Source organism: Loxodonta africana, chromosome Y, assembly GCF_030014295.1.
Source record: "Loxodonta africana isolate mLoxAfr1 chromosome Y, mLoxAfr1.hap2, whole genome shotgun sequence".
Lineage (NCBI taxonomy): Eukaryota > Metazoa > Chordata > Mammalia > Proboscidea > Elephantidae > Loxodonta > Loxodonta africana.
Window position 1 is genome coordinate 15,717,345 of NC_087370.1, and position 18,107 is coordinate 15,735,451.

Consider the following 18,107-nt stretch of genomic DNA (forward strand, 5'->3'; position numbering starts at 1 on the left):
CAGGCTACAAGTCCAAATCCAGGGCATTGCCTCCAGGGGAAGGCTTTCCCTCTCTGTTGGCTCTGGAGGAAGGTCCTTGTGAGTAGTCTTCCCTTGGATTGGGAGCATCTCAGCACAGGAACCTCAGGTCCAAAGGATGCACTCTGCCCCTGGCACTGTTTTCTTGATGGTATGAAGTCTCTACTTGCTTCTATCTTTTATATCTCAAAAGAGATTGGCTTAAGACACTATCTAATCCTGGACATCTTATCAATATATCTGCCACTAATCCATCTCATTAAATCATAGTGATAGGATTTATGACACACAGGAAAATCACACCAGATGACAAAATGGTAGACAACCATACAATACTGGGAATCATAACGTATCCAAGTTGACAGATTTTTTGAGGGACACAATTCAATCCATGACATTCCACCCTTTGGCCCCACAAAATTCATGTACTTGCCACATCTAAAACATATTCACCCCCATCATATCATAGTAAAAGCCTTAATTCAACTCCAAAATCCAAAAATTCCTCTTTCTCTGTGAAATCTAGAATACAAATTATCGATTCCAAAGTACAGTGGTGCACCAGGCACAAAGCAGGTATTTCCATTACAAGTGGGAGAAATTGGAGGGAAAGAAGGCACAACAGGCACCAAGCAAGTCAGCAGTACACATTAGCCCTCAAGTCTTTGGAAATAATCCTCTGTTCTCTGAGAGAATTTACACAATGGCCTTGCCCTCCAGACTGTAGGTATTGGCCACACTCGCTGGAATCTGAGTGGAGGCCCCTTGGCCCTCAGCTTCAGCTCCACCTTCCAGGCCTGTTGGGATGGCAGCACTGCTCCTCGACTTTAGACGCACATTTTTCTAGTCTATCTGAGTCAAAACTCCACCCTTAGAAACACCAGAGGCCGTGGCTCCATCCTTTGAAACCCCAGAGGTCATGGCTGTACCTTTGAGACTGAGGCAGCTCGGCTTCCTGTGTTCCCTTTCTCTTCAGCTTCTGCTTCCTGGTTGCTAGGCCTCTCAGTCCTTGGGCCTCATACCCGCAAAACTCTGCAGCTCCACCAGTAAGTGCCTGGAGGCACACCACCCCACCAGTAAACTTGGACCAGAAGGCACTCAGTTCTCTTGCTCCATGGGTCAGCAAGCCTAGCTCCACCAATCAGAGCCCAGAGGCACCCTACTTCAGGAAGCCTCCTGCGCAAAGGCACTGTCATGGATTGAATTGTGGCCCCCCAAAAATATGTGTCAACTTAGGCCACGATTCCCAGTATTCAGTGGATGTCCTCCATTATGCGATTGTAATTTTATGTTAAGAGGATCCATGTGGAATTGTAACCCCCTTACCAGGTCACATCTATGATCCAATGTAAAGGGAGTTTCCCTGGGATGTGGCCTGTACCACCCTTTATCTCTTGAGAGATAAAGGGAAAGGTAAGGAAGCAGAGAGTTGGGGTACCTCATACCACCAAAAAGACAGTGCTGGGAGCAGAGCACACCCTTTGGACCTGGGGTTTCTACACAGAGAAGCTCCTCCTCTGGGAGAAGATTGATGAGAAGGCTGACAGAGAAAGAAAGCCTCCCCCTGGAGTTGACACCCTGAGTTTGGACTTTTATAGTACTTTACTGTGAGAAAATACACTTCTCATTGTTCGAGCCATTCACTTAGGGTATTTCTGTTATAGCAGCACTAGATGACTAAGATAGGCACTCAGTTCTCTCGCTCTAGTGCTTATCACACTGATCTCCTGGTTCTGCTATTGCCGGTCCTCTCTTGCACCTGGTCCTCTGCTGATCTTTCTCACCATCTGTGCCTTCTCTAGTGTTAACGGTTCTCCTCACTTATTTCTGAGCTTTCTATCCATTCACAGTTTCAAAATCACTTCCACATTTTACATGTCTGTTAGAAGAGCACCACACTCCTGGTACCAAATTCTGTCTTGGCCATCTAGTGCTACTATAGAAGAAATACCACAAGTGGATGGCTTTAACAAAGAGAAATTTATTCTTTCACAATCTAGTAGGCTACAAGGCCAAATATAGGATGTCACCTTCAGGGGAAGATTTTCTCTCTCCGTCAGCTCTGGAGGAGGGTCCTTGTCATCAATCTTCCTTTGGTCTGGGAGCACCTCAGTGTAGGAACCTCAGGTCCAAAGGACTCACTCTGCTTCTGGCACTGCTTTCTTGATGGTATGAGGTCCCCCTGTCTCTCGCTTCTGTCTTTTATATCTCAAAAGAGATTGGCTTAAGACACTGTCTAATCTTAACACATCTCATCAGTATAACTGCCACTAATCCATATCATTACATCATTCTAATAGGATTTACGATACATAGGAAAATCACATCAGATGATGATAGACAGTCATGCAATCCTGGGAATCATAACCTAGCCAAGTTGACAGATATTTTTGAGGGACACAATTCAATTCATGACAATACCCAAAGCTAAATTTAGATTAAATTCCCATAAATAATGTAACAGCCTTTTTTTTTTTTTTCCAGAAATGAAAAGGTCAGCCCTCAAATATATATGGAACGGCAAGGGGCTGTGAATAGCCAAAGCAATCTTGAAAAAGAAGACCAAGTAGGCACATACTACCTGATCTCAAAACACATTGTCAACCTACAGTAATCAAGACAGTCTGGTACTGGTATAATGACAGATGTACTGACCAGTGGAACTGAGAGTGTAGAAATAAACCCACACGTATATGATCATTTGATTTTCAATGTGGGTGCTACATCCATTCAACGGGGAAACAATAGTCTCTTTAATAAATGGTGCCAGGAAACTGGATTTCCACATGTAAAAAAATAGAGGAGACCCATATTTCACAGCATAACCAAAAATGGATCGAGGACCTAATTGTAAGAACTAAAATCATAAAACTCCCAGAGGAAAACTTAAGGATAATTCTTTGGGACTTGGTATTTAGGAATGAATTCTGGAATTTCACACCAAAATACAAGATAGATAAGTGGGACTTTATCAAAATTACACACTTTTGTTCATCAAAGGATTTTTATCAACAAAATGAAGAAACAACCCTCAGATAGGAAAAATATTTTGTGGAAGTATGTATCTGATAACTCATTGTCATTGAGTCAGTTCCAATTCACAGAAACTCTGTTGGACAAAGTAGAGCTGCTTCGTAATCTTTACAGAAGCAGACTGCCAGATCTTTCTCCCACAAAGCAGTTGGTGGACTCAAACTGCAAACCTTTCAGTTAGCAGCCAAGCACTTAATCACTGTGCCACCACTGATAAGGGCTTAGTATTCAGAATGTATAGTGAACTCTTACAATCAGCCGAATTTAAAATGGGCAAAGGACCTTGAATAGACATTTCACCAAAGAAGTACACATGCCAACAAGTACTTGAAAAGATGGTTAGTGTCATTTGTCATTAAGGAAATGCAATTCAAAATCACAATGAGATGTCATTTTACCCTATTGGGATGGCCAGGGAGCCCTGGTTAAGAGTGGCAGTTGAAATCTACTACCTGCTGCTTGGAAACGCAATCGGGCAGTTCTGCAGTGTTATATTGAGGGAATCAACTCAACAGCAACGGGTTTGGTTTGATTATTTTGGTTAAGATGGCTATGATAAAAAAAAAAAGGAAAACATATTAGCAAGGAGGTGGATAAATTGGAACTCTCATCTGTTGCTGGTGGGGTTGTAAAATGGTACAGCCTCTGTGGAAGACATTTTGGTAGTTCCTCAAAAAGTTAATCATCAACTTCACGTGGAAAGAGAAGAGGCCCTGGATAAGTAAAGCATTACTAAAGAAGAGAAAACAAAGTGGGAGGCCTCACACTACCTGATTTTAGGAACTATTATACCGTTATAGTAGTCAAAGCAGCCTGGTACTGGTACAAAAACAACTACATAGAAAAATGGAACAGAATTGAGAATCCATATGTAAATTCATCCACCTATGAGGAGCTGATATTTCACAAAGGCCCAAAGTCAGTTAAATGGGGAAGAGGCACTCTCTTTAACAAATGGTGCGAGCATAACTGGACGTTTATCTGCAAAAAAAATGAAACAAGACCCATACCTCACACCATGCACAAAAACTAACTCAAAATGGATTGGAGATCTACATATAAAATCTAAAATGATAAAGATCATGGAAGAAAAAATAGGGACAATGCTAGAGTCCTAATATGTGGCATAAACAGAATACAAAATATAACCAACAATGCACAAACACTAGAAGAGAAACTAGGTAACTGGGAGCTCCTAAAAATCAAACACTTAAGCTCATCCAAAGACTTCACCAAAAGAGTAAAAAGACAACCTACAAAGTGGAGAAAATATTTTGGCTACAACATATCCAATTAGGGTCTAATCTCTAAAATCTACAAGATACTGCAAAACTGCAGCAACAAAAAGACAAATAACCCAATTAAAAAATGGGCAAAGAGTATGAATAGACATGTCACCAAAGAAGACATTCAGGTAGCTGAAAGAAGGAAATGCTCACAGTCATTAGCCGTTAGACAAATGCAAATTAAAACTACAGTGAGATATCTTACCCTTTCAAGGCTAGCATTAATTCAAAAAACACAAATAAATGTTGGAGAGGTTGTGGAGAGACTGGAACACTTATAAACTGCTGGTGGTAATGTAAAATGGTACAACCACTTTGAAAATCTGTTTGGTGCTTCCTTAAAAAGCTAGAAATAGAAGTGCCATACGATCCAGCAATCCCACTCCATGGACTATATCCTAGAGAAATAAGAGCCTTTACATGAATAGATATATGTGTACCCATGTTCATTGCAGCACACTTTACAATAGCAAAAAGATGGAAACAACCTATGTGCCTGTCAACAAACAAATGGATAAATTATGTTCTATTCACACGAAAGAATACTACGCACAATAAAGAACAATGATGAATCCACAAAACATCTTGCAAACATGGATAAATCTAGAAGGCATCATGCTAAGTGAAATTAATCTCAAAATGATAAATACTGTATAAAACCACTATTATGTACTCAAGAAAAGGTTTAAACACAGAAGAAAACATTCTTTGTTGGTTACAAGAGTGGGCAGGGAAGGACAGGGGAATTCACTAATAGTAGACAAGAATTATCTTAGGTGAAGGGAAGGACAACACGCAATACATGGGAAGTCAGCACAACTGGACTAAACCAAAAGCTAAGTTTCCTGAATACAACTAAATTCTTATAAAATAGCAGGTGTGTGTGGGGGGGGGTGTTTAGGCACTATGGTTTCAGGGGACATCTAGGTCAGTTGGCATAACAAAGTGTATTAAATATTAAAATGTTCTGCATCCTGCTTTGGTGCATGGCGTCAGGGGTCTTGAAAGCTAGCAAGCGGCCATCTAAGATGCAACAGTTTGTCCCAACTCACCTAGAGCAAAGGAGAATGAAGAACAACAGAGACACAAGGAAAATATTAGCCCAGGAGACAAAAGGGCCATATAAACCAGAGACTCCATTAGCCTGAGACCAGAAGAACTGGATGGTGCCCAGCTACCACCAGTGACCACCCTGACAGGGAACGCAACAAGAAGTCCTTGACAGAGCAGGAGAAAAGTCTGGTGCAGAGCTCAAATTCTAGTAAAAAGATCAGACTTACTGGTCTGACTGAGACCAAAGAAACCCAGAAGACGTGGTCCCCGGACTCTCTGTTAACCCAGAACTTAAGCCATTTCTGAAGCCAACTGTTCAAAAAATTAGACTTGACTATAAAACATAAAATAATACTTATGTAGAGTGTTCTTCTTAGTTCAGGTAGATACAGGAGACTAAATGGGCAGCTCCTGTCTGGAAGCGGAAAGAGAAGGCAGAATGGGGTATGAGCAGGTTGAATGGAAACAAAGCCCAGGGAGGAAACGGGAAGTGTGCTGTCACGTCATAGGGATTACAACTAGGGTCTCATAGCAATACGTGAGTTTTTGTATGAGAAATTAACTTGAGCTGTGAGCTTTCACCTAAAGCACAATAAAAAAAAGTTAAACATAGAATTACCATGTGACCCAGCAATTCTACTTCAAGGCATATATGCAAAAGAATTGATAGCGGGGACTCAAACAGATACTTGTATAGCAATATTTGCTGCAGCATTATTCACGATAGTCAAAAGGTAGAAACGACTCAAATGTCCGTCAACACTTGAATGAATAAACAAAATGTGGTGTATACATTCCATGGAATATAATTCAGACATAATATACAACATGTATGAATCTCGAAAACATTATTTTAGTTGAAATCCTTGTTACGTGCTGTAGAGTCAGTTCCAACTCTAGCGACCCTGCAAGAGAGAATAGAACTGCCCCATACGATTTCCAAGGAGTACTTGATGTATTTGAACCTCCAGCCTTTTGGTTAGCAGCTGAACTCTTAACCACTATGCCACCTGGGGTCCATTAGGTAGACACAAATGGACAAAAACTATGATTTCATTAACTTGAAATACCTAGGGTAGGTAAATGCATAGGGACATAAAGTAAAGAGGGAATGGAGAGTTATTGCTTAATGAGTATAGAATTTTTGTTTGGGCGAATGTAAACGCTTTGAAAGTTATGCTGATGATAGTTGCACAACATTGTTACTATTGCATTTTATGCTTAAAAATAGCTAAACGGCAAATTTTATTCTATATATTTATTTTCACGGTAAAGTAAAAAAATTTACAAAAGAAGAAACCCTAAATTGAAAGTTGAAAATAAGTACACAAAAATGATTGTTACTGTACCTATGTGTCTGAAAAATCAGCCAGACAGTATGACGCAGATTAAAAAGATCCCATTCAAGAAAGCATTATGACATGTCAGAAGTTCAGAAGTTAAAAATTCTAAGGATTATATGTGATTATATGGTGGAAACTACAAATCTTAGTGTATACTTGAAAGAAATCGTGAGTAAATGGAGAGAGAACATGCCTCTATATAAGAAATGAAAAAATGTGGGCTTTATTTCAGTTATTCCTGTTGTTATGGTGATGTTGCATGTTTGGCACTTGTATAAGGATTGTCACATTAGTCAGAAATACAAGGTAAAAATAACCAAAATAAATAGACATCTAGCTCACAGGATACTAAAACATAATTCCACCAGTATTTGAGATTATTCTCCTGACAGTAAGTATGTATATAATCTCACAGATAGAAAAAGATTTATGCACAACTGTAAAAGTAGAGTACTTAATGGAAAATATTGGTAGATTAGATCATGCAGTTCTTTTTTTAATTTGTGTCTACCTAAAAATTTCAAATAGAAAATACAGAATCCATTGCAACAAATTACATACATGAAATACATAGAAATAATTAATAAATAATAAAAATCTTTTAAAAATGAGTAAAAAAGATTACTCTGTCCAAAACTCTAGAACCAAAAGCTCAAAAACCTGCACACTGCAAGTACACACATGTAAAAGTGATCCCATTAATTGAGTCAATGAAATGACTCTATTTACCTATCAAATAGGCAGATTTGTTGTTTTTATTAAAGTTGTTTTCATTTTAATGTAAATTGCTAATGTGAACAGAGTTGCGGAGATAGGTACATCCATACCCAATTGGTGAGCTCGTAAATTGACAAAGTGTATCTGGAAGGCAGTTTTGTGACATGTATAGAAAAATGTCAGAGTGCCTTTTTTGTTGCTTCACTTCCAGTTAATGAAATTTGTAAGGAAATCAGGCAAATGTTTAGTGACAAAGATGCATCAAAACTTGGAAACCACGTCTATAGGTATTCCCTGACTTACCACACATTCAAGTCTGACAAAACACACTTAGGACCATGTGTATTTGTTGTTGTACATCTTATCAGTAATAAGTACTACATATAATGTTGCAGCAAGTAATTTGCTGATGTTATCATTCTCAGATGTTCACTGCAGATGTTCAGTGTTATGATTTTACTGTTCAAAACAATGCCATGTAGCAAGCTATTAAAAGTAAAAAAAAAGAGAGAGATATTTGACTTATGTCAGAACCAGTTTACATCACAGCCTAACAGAACCCCAGTGTAAATCAGGGACTACCTATAATCACCAAACTCTGAGAGATTGTTTTGTGGACTATTACATTCATATATAATACAGAAAAATTTAATGATGTGGAAATTTATTTGTAATATGCTGTTTTAAGAGGTTACAAAACTATTACCTAAGTTTTGTTAAAAGGTTAAAGCTGCATGAAAAAGCAGTTACGAGAATGTATTCTTAAATGTTCATTGTGGTGTTCTGTTCGGCAGTGACATTTGAGTTAGTGGGGTTTCTTGTTTTTCTTTTTTAAATCTTTTCATCTCTTCTGCATGAAATTAATTCCCTTTTATGAACTTTTTTTAAAATTTTGTTTTTTAAGGAACACATGGTTGCTTGTGAAGTAATCCAAAGTGTACACTTCATTTTGTATCAGAAGCACTATTCCCCATACTTTTACATGTGAGTTGAAAACAACCTCTTTTTCCAAGTGCAATTTGGGCTTACCCACTTCAGTTCAGTGGAAATTTGTACATTTCTGTTAACTGTGGCTACAGCAGTACATCAACAGGGAACTGCCAGAAATTCAAACCGGACTCAGAGAAGGACATGCAACAAGATATCATTAGTGATGTCAGATAGATCCTGGCTGAAAGCAGAGAATACCAGAAAGATGTTTACCTGTGTCTTACTAACTATGCAAAAGCATTCAACTATGTGGATCATAATAGCTTATGGATAACATTACAAAGAATGGGAATTCCAGAACAATTGTATTCATGAGGAACCGGTACATAGATCAAGAGGCACTTGTTCCAAGAAAACAAGAAGATAACTGCATGGTTTAAAGTTAGGAAAGGTGTGCACTAGGTTTGTATCCTTTCACTATACTTATTCTGTCTGTATGCTGAGTAAATAATACAAGAAGCTGCACTATATGAAGAAGAATGGGGCATCAGGGTTGAAGGAAGGCTCCTTAAAAGCTTGCTTTATGCAGATGACACACCTTGCTTGCTGAAAGTGAACAGGACTTGAAGCACTTACTGATGAAGATCAAAGACCACAGCCTTCAGTATGAATTACACCTCGACATAAAGAAAACAAAAATCCTCACAACTGGACGAATGAGCAACATCATGATAAACAGAGAAAAGATTGAAGTTGTCAGGGATTTCATTTTACTTGGATCCACAGTCAACAACCATGAAAGTTGCAGTCAAGAAGTCAAATGACACATTGCGTTGGGCGAATCAGCTGCAAAAGATGTCACCTTGCAGACTAGGGTGCGCCTGACCCAAGCCATAGTGTTTTCTATCACGTCATACACCTGTGAAAATTGGACATTGAGTAAGGAAGACTGAAGAAGAATTGATGCCTTTGAATTATGGTGTTGGTAAAGAATATTGAATATACCATGGACTGCCAAAAGTGTCTTGGAAGAAGTACCTCTAGAATGTTCCTTGGCAGGACTGCGTCTCACATACTTTGGACATGTTATCAGGAGGGATCAGTCCCTGGAGATAGACATCATGCTTGGTAAAGGGTTAGCGAAAAAGAGGAAGACCCTTAATGTGATGGGTTGACACAGAGGCTGTAACAGTGGTCTCAAGCAGAACAACTGTTGAGAGGATATCACAGGACTGGGCAGTGTTATCATTCTGTTGTACATAGAGTTGCTATGAGTTGGACTTTACAGCACCTAAACATAACAACAGTAACTTTTATTTGAATAGCAGTAACATTCCTTTAAAGATCATAAATTTTTTTAAATTAGTGATGTATAAATTTTCTGAAATCAATGACATAAGAAATAGATGTTATGACTCCTGGTAGTATCAAATCATATTACCGTGTGGTGTTCCTAATATGCAATTAAAATGCTCATATGTTAGATTTCAATATCTGAAATGAAGGAGCCCTCTAACCTGAACATCTGTCTGCTAGAGTAATAAGTAGATCTGTCTGCCTCACAGCTACTCTGATCACTTACTAATTTATAGGAATACTTAGGTGATAGGAAGTTGAAATAATCACAGCTCTGCTGCCCATGGTTGAGCTCATTTCTTTTTTTTCTATCTTTTCAGGTATCTGGCATAATTTTGTCCTTGCACTCTTGGGTATTTTAGCTCTTATTCTCCTCCCAGTAGTTCTCTTGCCATTTTACTACACTGGAGTTGGAGTGCTTATTACTGAAGTTGCTGAGGTAAATAATGGGTGATTTGGGCTGTTCTTTCACCAGATTTGGTGTTAATTGGTGTATCATGTCTAGAACTTTATTCAAGATTTCATGACGTACTGATTGTTCAGTTTCTTTGGAAGAAATTACTGTAATCCTTTCAAATTCAGTTTAACAATGGGGAACACATTGACTTTCAAAAATACCGTGACAATTGTTTTTGTTGTGAGTTACAAAGATACTGTCGAGATTACCTACTCATAGTTTGTGGATAAAATAATATCAACATTACTTTTATGCTTAAGTTTATATGTCTGTTTTTTGTTCCAATATGTTTACTCTTAAGAAGTAACAAACATGAAACCTAGGCTAGTAAGGAGAGTTTAATGTCTTCAGCTCTGTACTTCACTGTCTTAGACAATAAATATTGTGATGGCATCAAGACTCCTGCTCAGATACTGGGAAGAGGAAAACTACCTATGAGGAGCTGGCTTACATGATTCATTTTGTTGAAAGTATTTTCTCCATATTTGGGATGATCTTTATATAAAGACTTGTCTTACAGTTTTATTCCTTGAGGAAATAAAATATTAAGGGCATTCTGGTGACTACTTTGACCCCTCCCCCCCCCAACATGCATTCATATACACACAAAAAATATCACTTAGCAGTTTGGGGGAAAACTTTATCATTTTAATGTTATGAGTCAGCAAATGGATTATTATTTCAGTTGCCAAACATTCAAAATCTTAGGATTTCCAAGAATCTGTCTTGAATTCAAAACTATTGTAACTGGATCTTTTCTGCATTGTTCAAATTATTCTCTTAGTGTTCTTAACTACCATTTGCTGACATTAATCATAGCTTTTCTTCACACATTATCTGATCTGGTTTTGGCCTCTTCCTAAGGACTCACCTGCCATTGGAGCCAGAGGCCTTTTTGTGGGAGACCTTGTCACCTATCTGCAGGATTGTCCTGTTACCAATGTGCAAGATTGGAATGAATGTCTAGATACCATCGCATATGAGCCTCAGATTGGATACTGTATAAGTGCATCAACTTTACAACAACTAAGCTTCCCTATAAGAGGTGTGTATATTTCCTGAATATAATGTAATGCTTCAACCACTAGTAATTTCCGTTCATCAATCCTTAGAATATACTGTGCTATGAATTTATTTTGTTCTAGTCTTTTTAAAGCATAAAGTAAAGTAATAATAGGCTCAAACTAGTAGGCATTCTTCTTGGTAAGCTGATGTGAATATACGTTTCTTTAATTATGTACTTTTGCTGAGCATCTAATTGTATAATATCCTGTTTGACTTTCATCGTTTAATTCTTTCTGCTTCCAAAGAGCTAAGTAAATGTTCAAGCTCGACAAGGACCATTAACTAAATTCCAGTAAATACATGCTCTAATATGGTATAATATTATTATGGAAAAAAAATATATATAAACAACAAGCTTTATGAAAGCTTATAGTAGAATAGGTAAAATACTGGCAGTTAATAATAAAATAGCTAAAATCAAACATTCTATATTAATATATTGTTAATCCAAAGCTTTTTATGGGGATATGAAGGAAGACAGGCAGACAAGGTTCCAAGTGGCCTTGAGGGAGATCCAAATTGCAGTCTGATAATAACTTCATGAATGATGGTGGCATGTCTCAGAGCTATTGGTGGTACAGTTGTTTTCTGTGGCAGACATCTAGAAGACATCATGATTGTAAAGAAAACACCCATTCGTGTCATGTATATCAATTTTTTAACACGTAACAGGTAAAGCTGTGGGCTTCCTTGGCTCAAATGAATCAGACCGGTAGCTATTTTGACGAAATTGTGGGAATTCAATTTATTTAAAGTGTGAAAAAATGGAAATTATGCCTACGCTGTATCTTTAAGCCTAGAAATGCCCTGAATGCTTATCCGCATCTACTGTTGTAAAGAAGTATGATTAATCAATGAATTCACTGAAGTATTTTGTGTATGGCAAGGGTAAGATAGTCATAACTGATTAAAAACATTTTTTTCTAGTATGACCCATGTTTTACATATACATTAAAAGTCAAGAGAATAGTATAAATTACCCCGATGGGTCTCTCTACCAGCTTCAAAAATTAAAAACATTTTTACCAATTTTTAAAACCTATGATCTCACCAGTATATTAAGCAAGCATCCTGTTATATCATCCACTAACCTCAGAGTATACATTTCTTGGATAGTGACTTCTTAAAAACATTGCTATAGTGTCCTAATCATACCTAAATAATTAACAATGATTTGTGATGCCCAGGTTACATTCACTTTTCCCTAATTATCTATTTGGAGTTGTTTTGTTTTATTTGATTTTTATATGTTATAAGCCTTTTTTAAATTTATAACATTTTCCACTCCTTTTCTGAAACCTCTTTTATTTGTTGAAGTTGAGTCATTTGTAGAATTTTCTAAAATCTGGACTTGTCTGTTTGTGTCTGCCCCCATAATGTCATTATCATGTTCATCTCCCTTCACATTTCCTATAAACTGTTCATTAGGTCTATAGGCTTGATTAGAATCAGAATCTATATTATTTTTGGCAAGAATATTTCTTAAGTAGTGCTTGGTACTTCCTGTTAGATCACATCAGGAGGCACATTGTTAATGGTTGCGTCACTTTGAACAATACTAAGATCATTAAGTGGCATAACCAGATTTTTAAAGTTTAAATGTTAGTGAACATTTCCTTTATTTGAGAAGTGATTGTATCTTCCAAGTGAGGCAAGATTGATTTGTAATTTGGAATGTGGTCTTCAGTAAGAAAAATAATTCGTTATTTCATTTTAGATCTTTTACTAGTTTTCTTATATTTCCTATAAAAATTTCTTAAAATATCGATTTACAAAAGTTAAAATGATTCATTAATCAGGAAACGTACCTCTAATTGGAATCTTAGAGTCTATAAATATCATTTAACATGTATACTAGATTGAATTTAATGGCAGACTTTTCCACTGGAGCTATAGACATTTAAAAAAGCCACGGATTTACAACATTTTACATATGTCTAAGTAACTTTTTTATTATTCCTTTTGGATAGAGGTGAAGGATACACCTGAATTTGGGGGCAGTCATCCAAATGATACTCATGTTCAATTTAGGATGGAATTTGGTATGTTGTTGTTAATGGCTCTTGAGTCATTTCTGATGCATGAGTATAGGATAGAACAACTTCATAGTGCGTTCAAGGCTGTGACCTTTCAGAAGCAGGTTGCAGGCCTGTCTTCTGAGGCACCTGTGGGTGGATTTGAATCACTAACCTTTCAGCTAATAGTTGAATGCTTAACTGTTTGAGCCACCCAGGGACTACAGGGGGAATTTTGTATACATAACTTAAATTCTAGGAATAAACATTACTTCAGAACAGTAAAGTCACCCTTAAAGGATCTGACCCAACCAATCATTTCTGAACTATTTTTTCATTTTCTCAGGTACAGTATTAAATTTTAAGGTATTTCCTAAGATTGCTCTTGAGCAAGATAGCAATGTAAGTACCTACATGTTCTCGTCCCTTCACAGAAACGCACACACACAAAAAGCAGAAACTAGCAGAGCCAGCCTTATCACAACTGTGAAAAACGGTCAAAATTTTACAACGCAGTGAATGCTGAATCAAGAAAAAAGGTTTCCTACGTGCCTGTGTCCCACATCTTTTCTGGTTTGATGGTGGTCTTAAAGTGGTGGCCTCTGGCTCCAGAGAAAGCAAACCAGACCTTATTCACAAATTATTGTGTATGTCCATTCTAACACATCTGGTGGATAACTAAAGGACTGAGCCAAAGCACTCATCTGTGTTTGACTTAACTCACACATGGTGGTAAAGCAGTAAGTAGGCATTGCACCAAAATTTTAACTGCCTATAGATAGCAGTGGCTAAGGAGTGCAATTGAGGCGTAGAATAGATGCCTAAATACTGGGAGGAGAAGTCATGTAATATGTATTGGTTTGTTTCCCCTCTGACATTCAAGGAAATATCTGTCAAAACAATAGCGAAACTCAAGCTGAGGGCAGATTCTTCAGAGACCACACACAACTAGGAAGATAGTCTTTATAAATACAGGGGAATCTACAAGGTCAACAGACTGCTATAACTTTCAGCAATCAAAAAGACAGTAAACCAATGAGAAGGGGAAAAAATCTGATTCAAATAGCCACTTTTCAAAAAAAATAAAAATCACAAGACATACAAAGAGATAGGGAAGGATGACTCATTAAAAAGAACAAATTAAAGTCACAGAAACTGTCCCTGAGGAAGGCTAGATAATGGACTTACTTTAAATGATTTTTGTGAAGAATGTATTAAATATTCTTCAAAGAGCTAAAAGAAAATAGGAAAACTATAGGCAAAACAAGAATGTAAATAAAATGGAATTACAGAAATTCTTGTGCTGAAAAATACATTAATGGAAATCAAAGGGTTCAACCACAGATTTGAGCTAGTAAAAAGAATCAGTGACCCTGAAGATTGAGCAATTGAAATTATCAAGTCTCAGGAGAAAAATTTAAAAAAAAAAATGAGAAAAGGGAACACAACCTAGTGAATTGTGAGACACAGTCAAGTGCATCAATTTATGCATTGTGGTTGATAAATACATAGTATGGCTTCTGAACAACATAAGGATGTCAGCTTTTATTGCTCCTATTCAACATTGTACCAGAAGTTCTAGCCAGAGCAGTTAGTCAAGAAAAAGCATCCAAATTGGACGAGAAGAAGTAAAATTAGCTCTGTTCCCAAGTAACCTGATTTTATATGTAGAAAATTCCAAAAAAAATCTACAAGAAAGCTGCAAAAGCTAGTAAGTGAATTCAGCAATGTGGCAGAGTAGATAATCAACATGTGAACAGCAGTTATGCCTTATGCATAAGCAGTAAACAATCTGAAAAGGAAATCAAGAAAATAATGCCATTTTCAAAAGCACCTAGAGGAATAAAATACTTAAGAATACATTTTATCATAAAGGTGAAAGACCATTTCATTGAAAACCATACAACATTACTGAAAGAAATTAAAGAATACTTAAATGAAAAGATGTCCCATGTAACAGACTAGAAGACTTAACATAGTAAAATGTCATTAATACCTGAGGCAGTCTATCAAAATTCCAACAGGCTTTCTTACCCAAATGGAAAAGTGAATATTCAGTTCGTATGAAATTGCAAGATGTTCTGAATGCCAAAAATCAATCTTAAAAAAGAAAAAAAAAAAAAAAATTAAGAGGACTCAGACTTCTCTAATTTCAAAGCATACTATACAATCACAGTAATCATAACAATCAAAAAAGTATTGTTATTAGAATAGACAGCAAATGTAATGTAAGTGAGAGTCCAGAAATAATCCCATACATCTACGATCCCATTTTGATGAAAGTGCCGGGCATATTCGATGGGTAAAGAATTGTTGCTGTTAGCTGCCATCAAGTCAATTTCAACTCATGGTGACCCCATGTGTAGACTAGAACCACCCCATAGGGTTTCCAAAGCTGTAACTTTTCAGAAGCAGATCACCGGGATTATCTTCCACAGTACCTCTGTCTGGGTTTGAATCATCAGCCTTTTAGCTGGCATGAGTGCTTTTAGCCATTTGGCCAACCAGGGACTCTGGGTAAAAATAGTCTGTTTTATCAGTGATTCTGGGACAACTGCGTTTCCACATAAAAAGTGTAAAGTTGGACCCAGACCTCGCACCATATGTAATTAGCTCAAAGTTGATTGATGATCTTAATGTAAGAACTCTTAGAAGAAAACATGAACGTTTTCGATTTCATGACCTTGTTTTTGATGGTGTATTCTAAGATGTGACACCAAAAACAGGAGAAATCAAAGCGAAGATAAATGAATTATACTTCTTCAGTATGAAAATATTTTGTACATCAAAGGAATTCATCTTGAAAGTATAGAGACAACCTACAAAATGGGAGAAAATATTATGGAATCATACATCATACAATTTAATATCCAGAAAACGTAAAGAACTGCTACAGTTTCCAACAAAAAGACAAAAGCCCAACTACAAAGTGGACAGAGGACTTGAAGAAACATTTTTGCAATGATACACAAATGACCAATAAGCACACAAAAAAGGTGTTCAGTGTTTTTAGTCATTAAGAAAATGCAAATCAAAACCACAATGAGATATGGCTTCAAACCCACTGTTGTTGTTAAGTGCCATGGAGTCAGTTCTGACTCATAGAGACTCTGTACAACAGAACAGAACACTGCCTGGTCTAGTGCCATCCTCATAATTGTTGTGCTTGACCTCGTTGTTGCAGCTATCGTGTCAGTCCATCTCATTGTAAGGTCTTCCACTTTTTCAGTCACCCTCTACCAAGCTTGATGTCTTTCTGCAGGGACTGCTCCCTCCTGATAGCATGTCCAAAGTAAATGAAACAAGTCTTGCCATCCTTGTGTCCAAGGAGCACTCTGGCTATACTTCTTCCAGGACAGATCTGTTCATTCTTTTGACAGTCCACGGTATATCCAATATTCTTCACCAAAACTGTAGTTTAAAGGCATCAATTCTTCTTCAGTCTTCCTAATTCACTGTCCGGCTTTCACATGCATATAGTTGTTGTTAAGTGCCATCAAGATGATTTCAGCTCATATCAAGAGAACAAAACACCTGCCCAGTCCTGCATCATCCTCATGATTGTTGTTATGCTTCAGCCCATTGTTACAGCCACTGGGCCAATCAATCTGGTTACAGGTCTTCCTCATTTTCACCGACCCTCTCCTTTACCAAGCATCGTCTCATTCTCTGGGGACTGGTCCCACCTTATAAGCTATCCAAAGTATGGTTGAGACAAAGTCTCACCATCCTCCCTTCTAAAGAGAGTGCTGGCTATACTTCTTCCAAGACAGATCTGTTCTTTCTTTTGTCAGTTAAAGATGGAATTATTATATGACCCACCAATTCCACTCCTAGGTATTGATCTAGGAGTTTTGAAAGCAGAGACTCAAACAGACACTTGTACATCAGTGTTCACTGCAGCATGATTTTGCAGTAGCCTAAAGGTGGAAACCACCCAAGTATACACCAACGGGTGATTGGGTAAACGAAATATGGTATAGACATATAATGATACATTATTCAGCCATAAAGAGAAATGAAATTCTGCTACATGCCATGTTATGGGTGAACCTTAAATACTTAGCCATTTGTGCCACAGCGGCTCCCCTAATGATTGTACAGAATTAAAAAGGATTATAAGAGAATAAACAGTTGAATGCGAACAAGTTAAATAATCTAGGTGAAATGGACAAATTCCTAACACACAAACTATCTATACTCAAGAAGAAATGGGAAATCCCCACAGATGGGTAACAAATGCAAGTGTTAATTTAGTTATCCAGAGCATCCCAGTGGAAGAACTTCTAGAGGGACTGGAGCAAGATGGCAGGCGAAGTTGCTAAATGTTTCTGTTCCCTGACAATAAACATAAATAAAATAAAACAATGTAGTGGAACCAGCAGACTCAGAACTCTAGTAATGGTCAAAGAGTTACAGCATCTAAGAGGAAGCTGATGAAGGAATAAAGCAACCTTCAGACAGTAGGAAAGCTTGTATCTCTATTGTATATACTCTTCCCACCACTGTCCTGGTGGTGCAGTGGTTATGAAGTATGGCTGCTAGCCAAAAGGTTGGCAGTTCAAATCCATCACCTGCTCTTTGGAAAACATATGGGGCAGTTCTACTCTGTCCTGTGGTTTGCTATGAGTTGGAATCAACTCAATGGCAAGGGGCTTTTTTTTTTTTTAATGGTTCTTCTCACCTCTGCAGCAGTGGGGACTACAACAGACCCAGTGCAGCTGGTTGGAAACAGTGAGCCACATTTTCCTTTGGCTCTGACATGTGGAAAATTGACTTAGCTCTTACTGGCAGACTTTTGTGTGTGATTTTTTATATCTTGTTGGGGGCTGTC

At 37.5% G+C, this 18,107-nt stretch overlaps 1 protein-coding gene across 1 annotated transcript in view; it reads left to right on the plus strand.

Annotated features, from left to right (window-relative positions):
• The window catches only part of LOC135229098 (membrane-bound transcription factor site-2 protease-like), a 97,982-nt gene that overhangs the window by 35,445 nt on the left and 44,430 nt on the right, over positions 1–18,107 (plus strand). The window contains exons 6-7 of the mRNA XM_064278900.1: positions 10,057–10,175; positions 11,058–11,238. Coding sequence (XP_064134970.1) covers positions 10,057–10,175; positions 11,058–11,238 — 300 coding nt within the window. The remainder of the gene's footprint in view (positions 1–10,056; positions 10,176–11,057; positions 11,239–18,107) is intronic.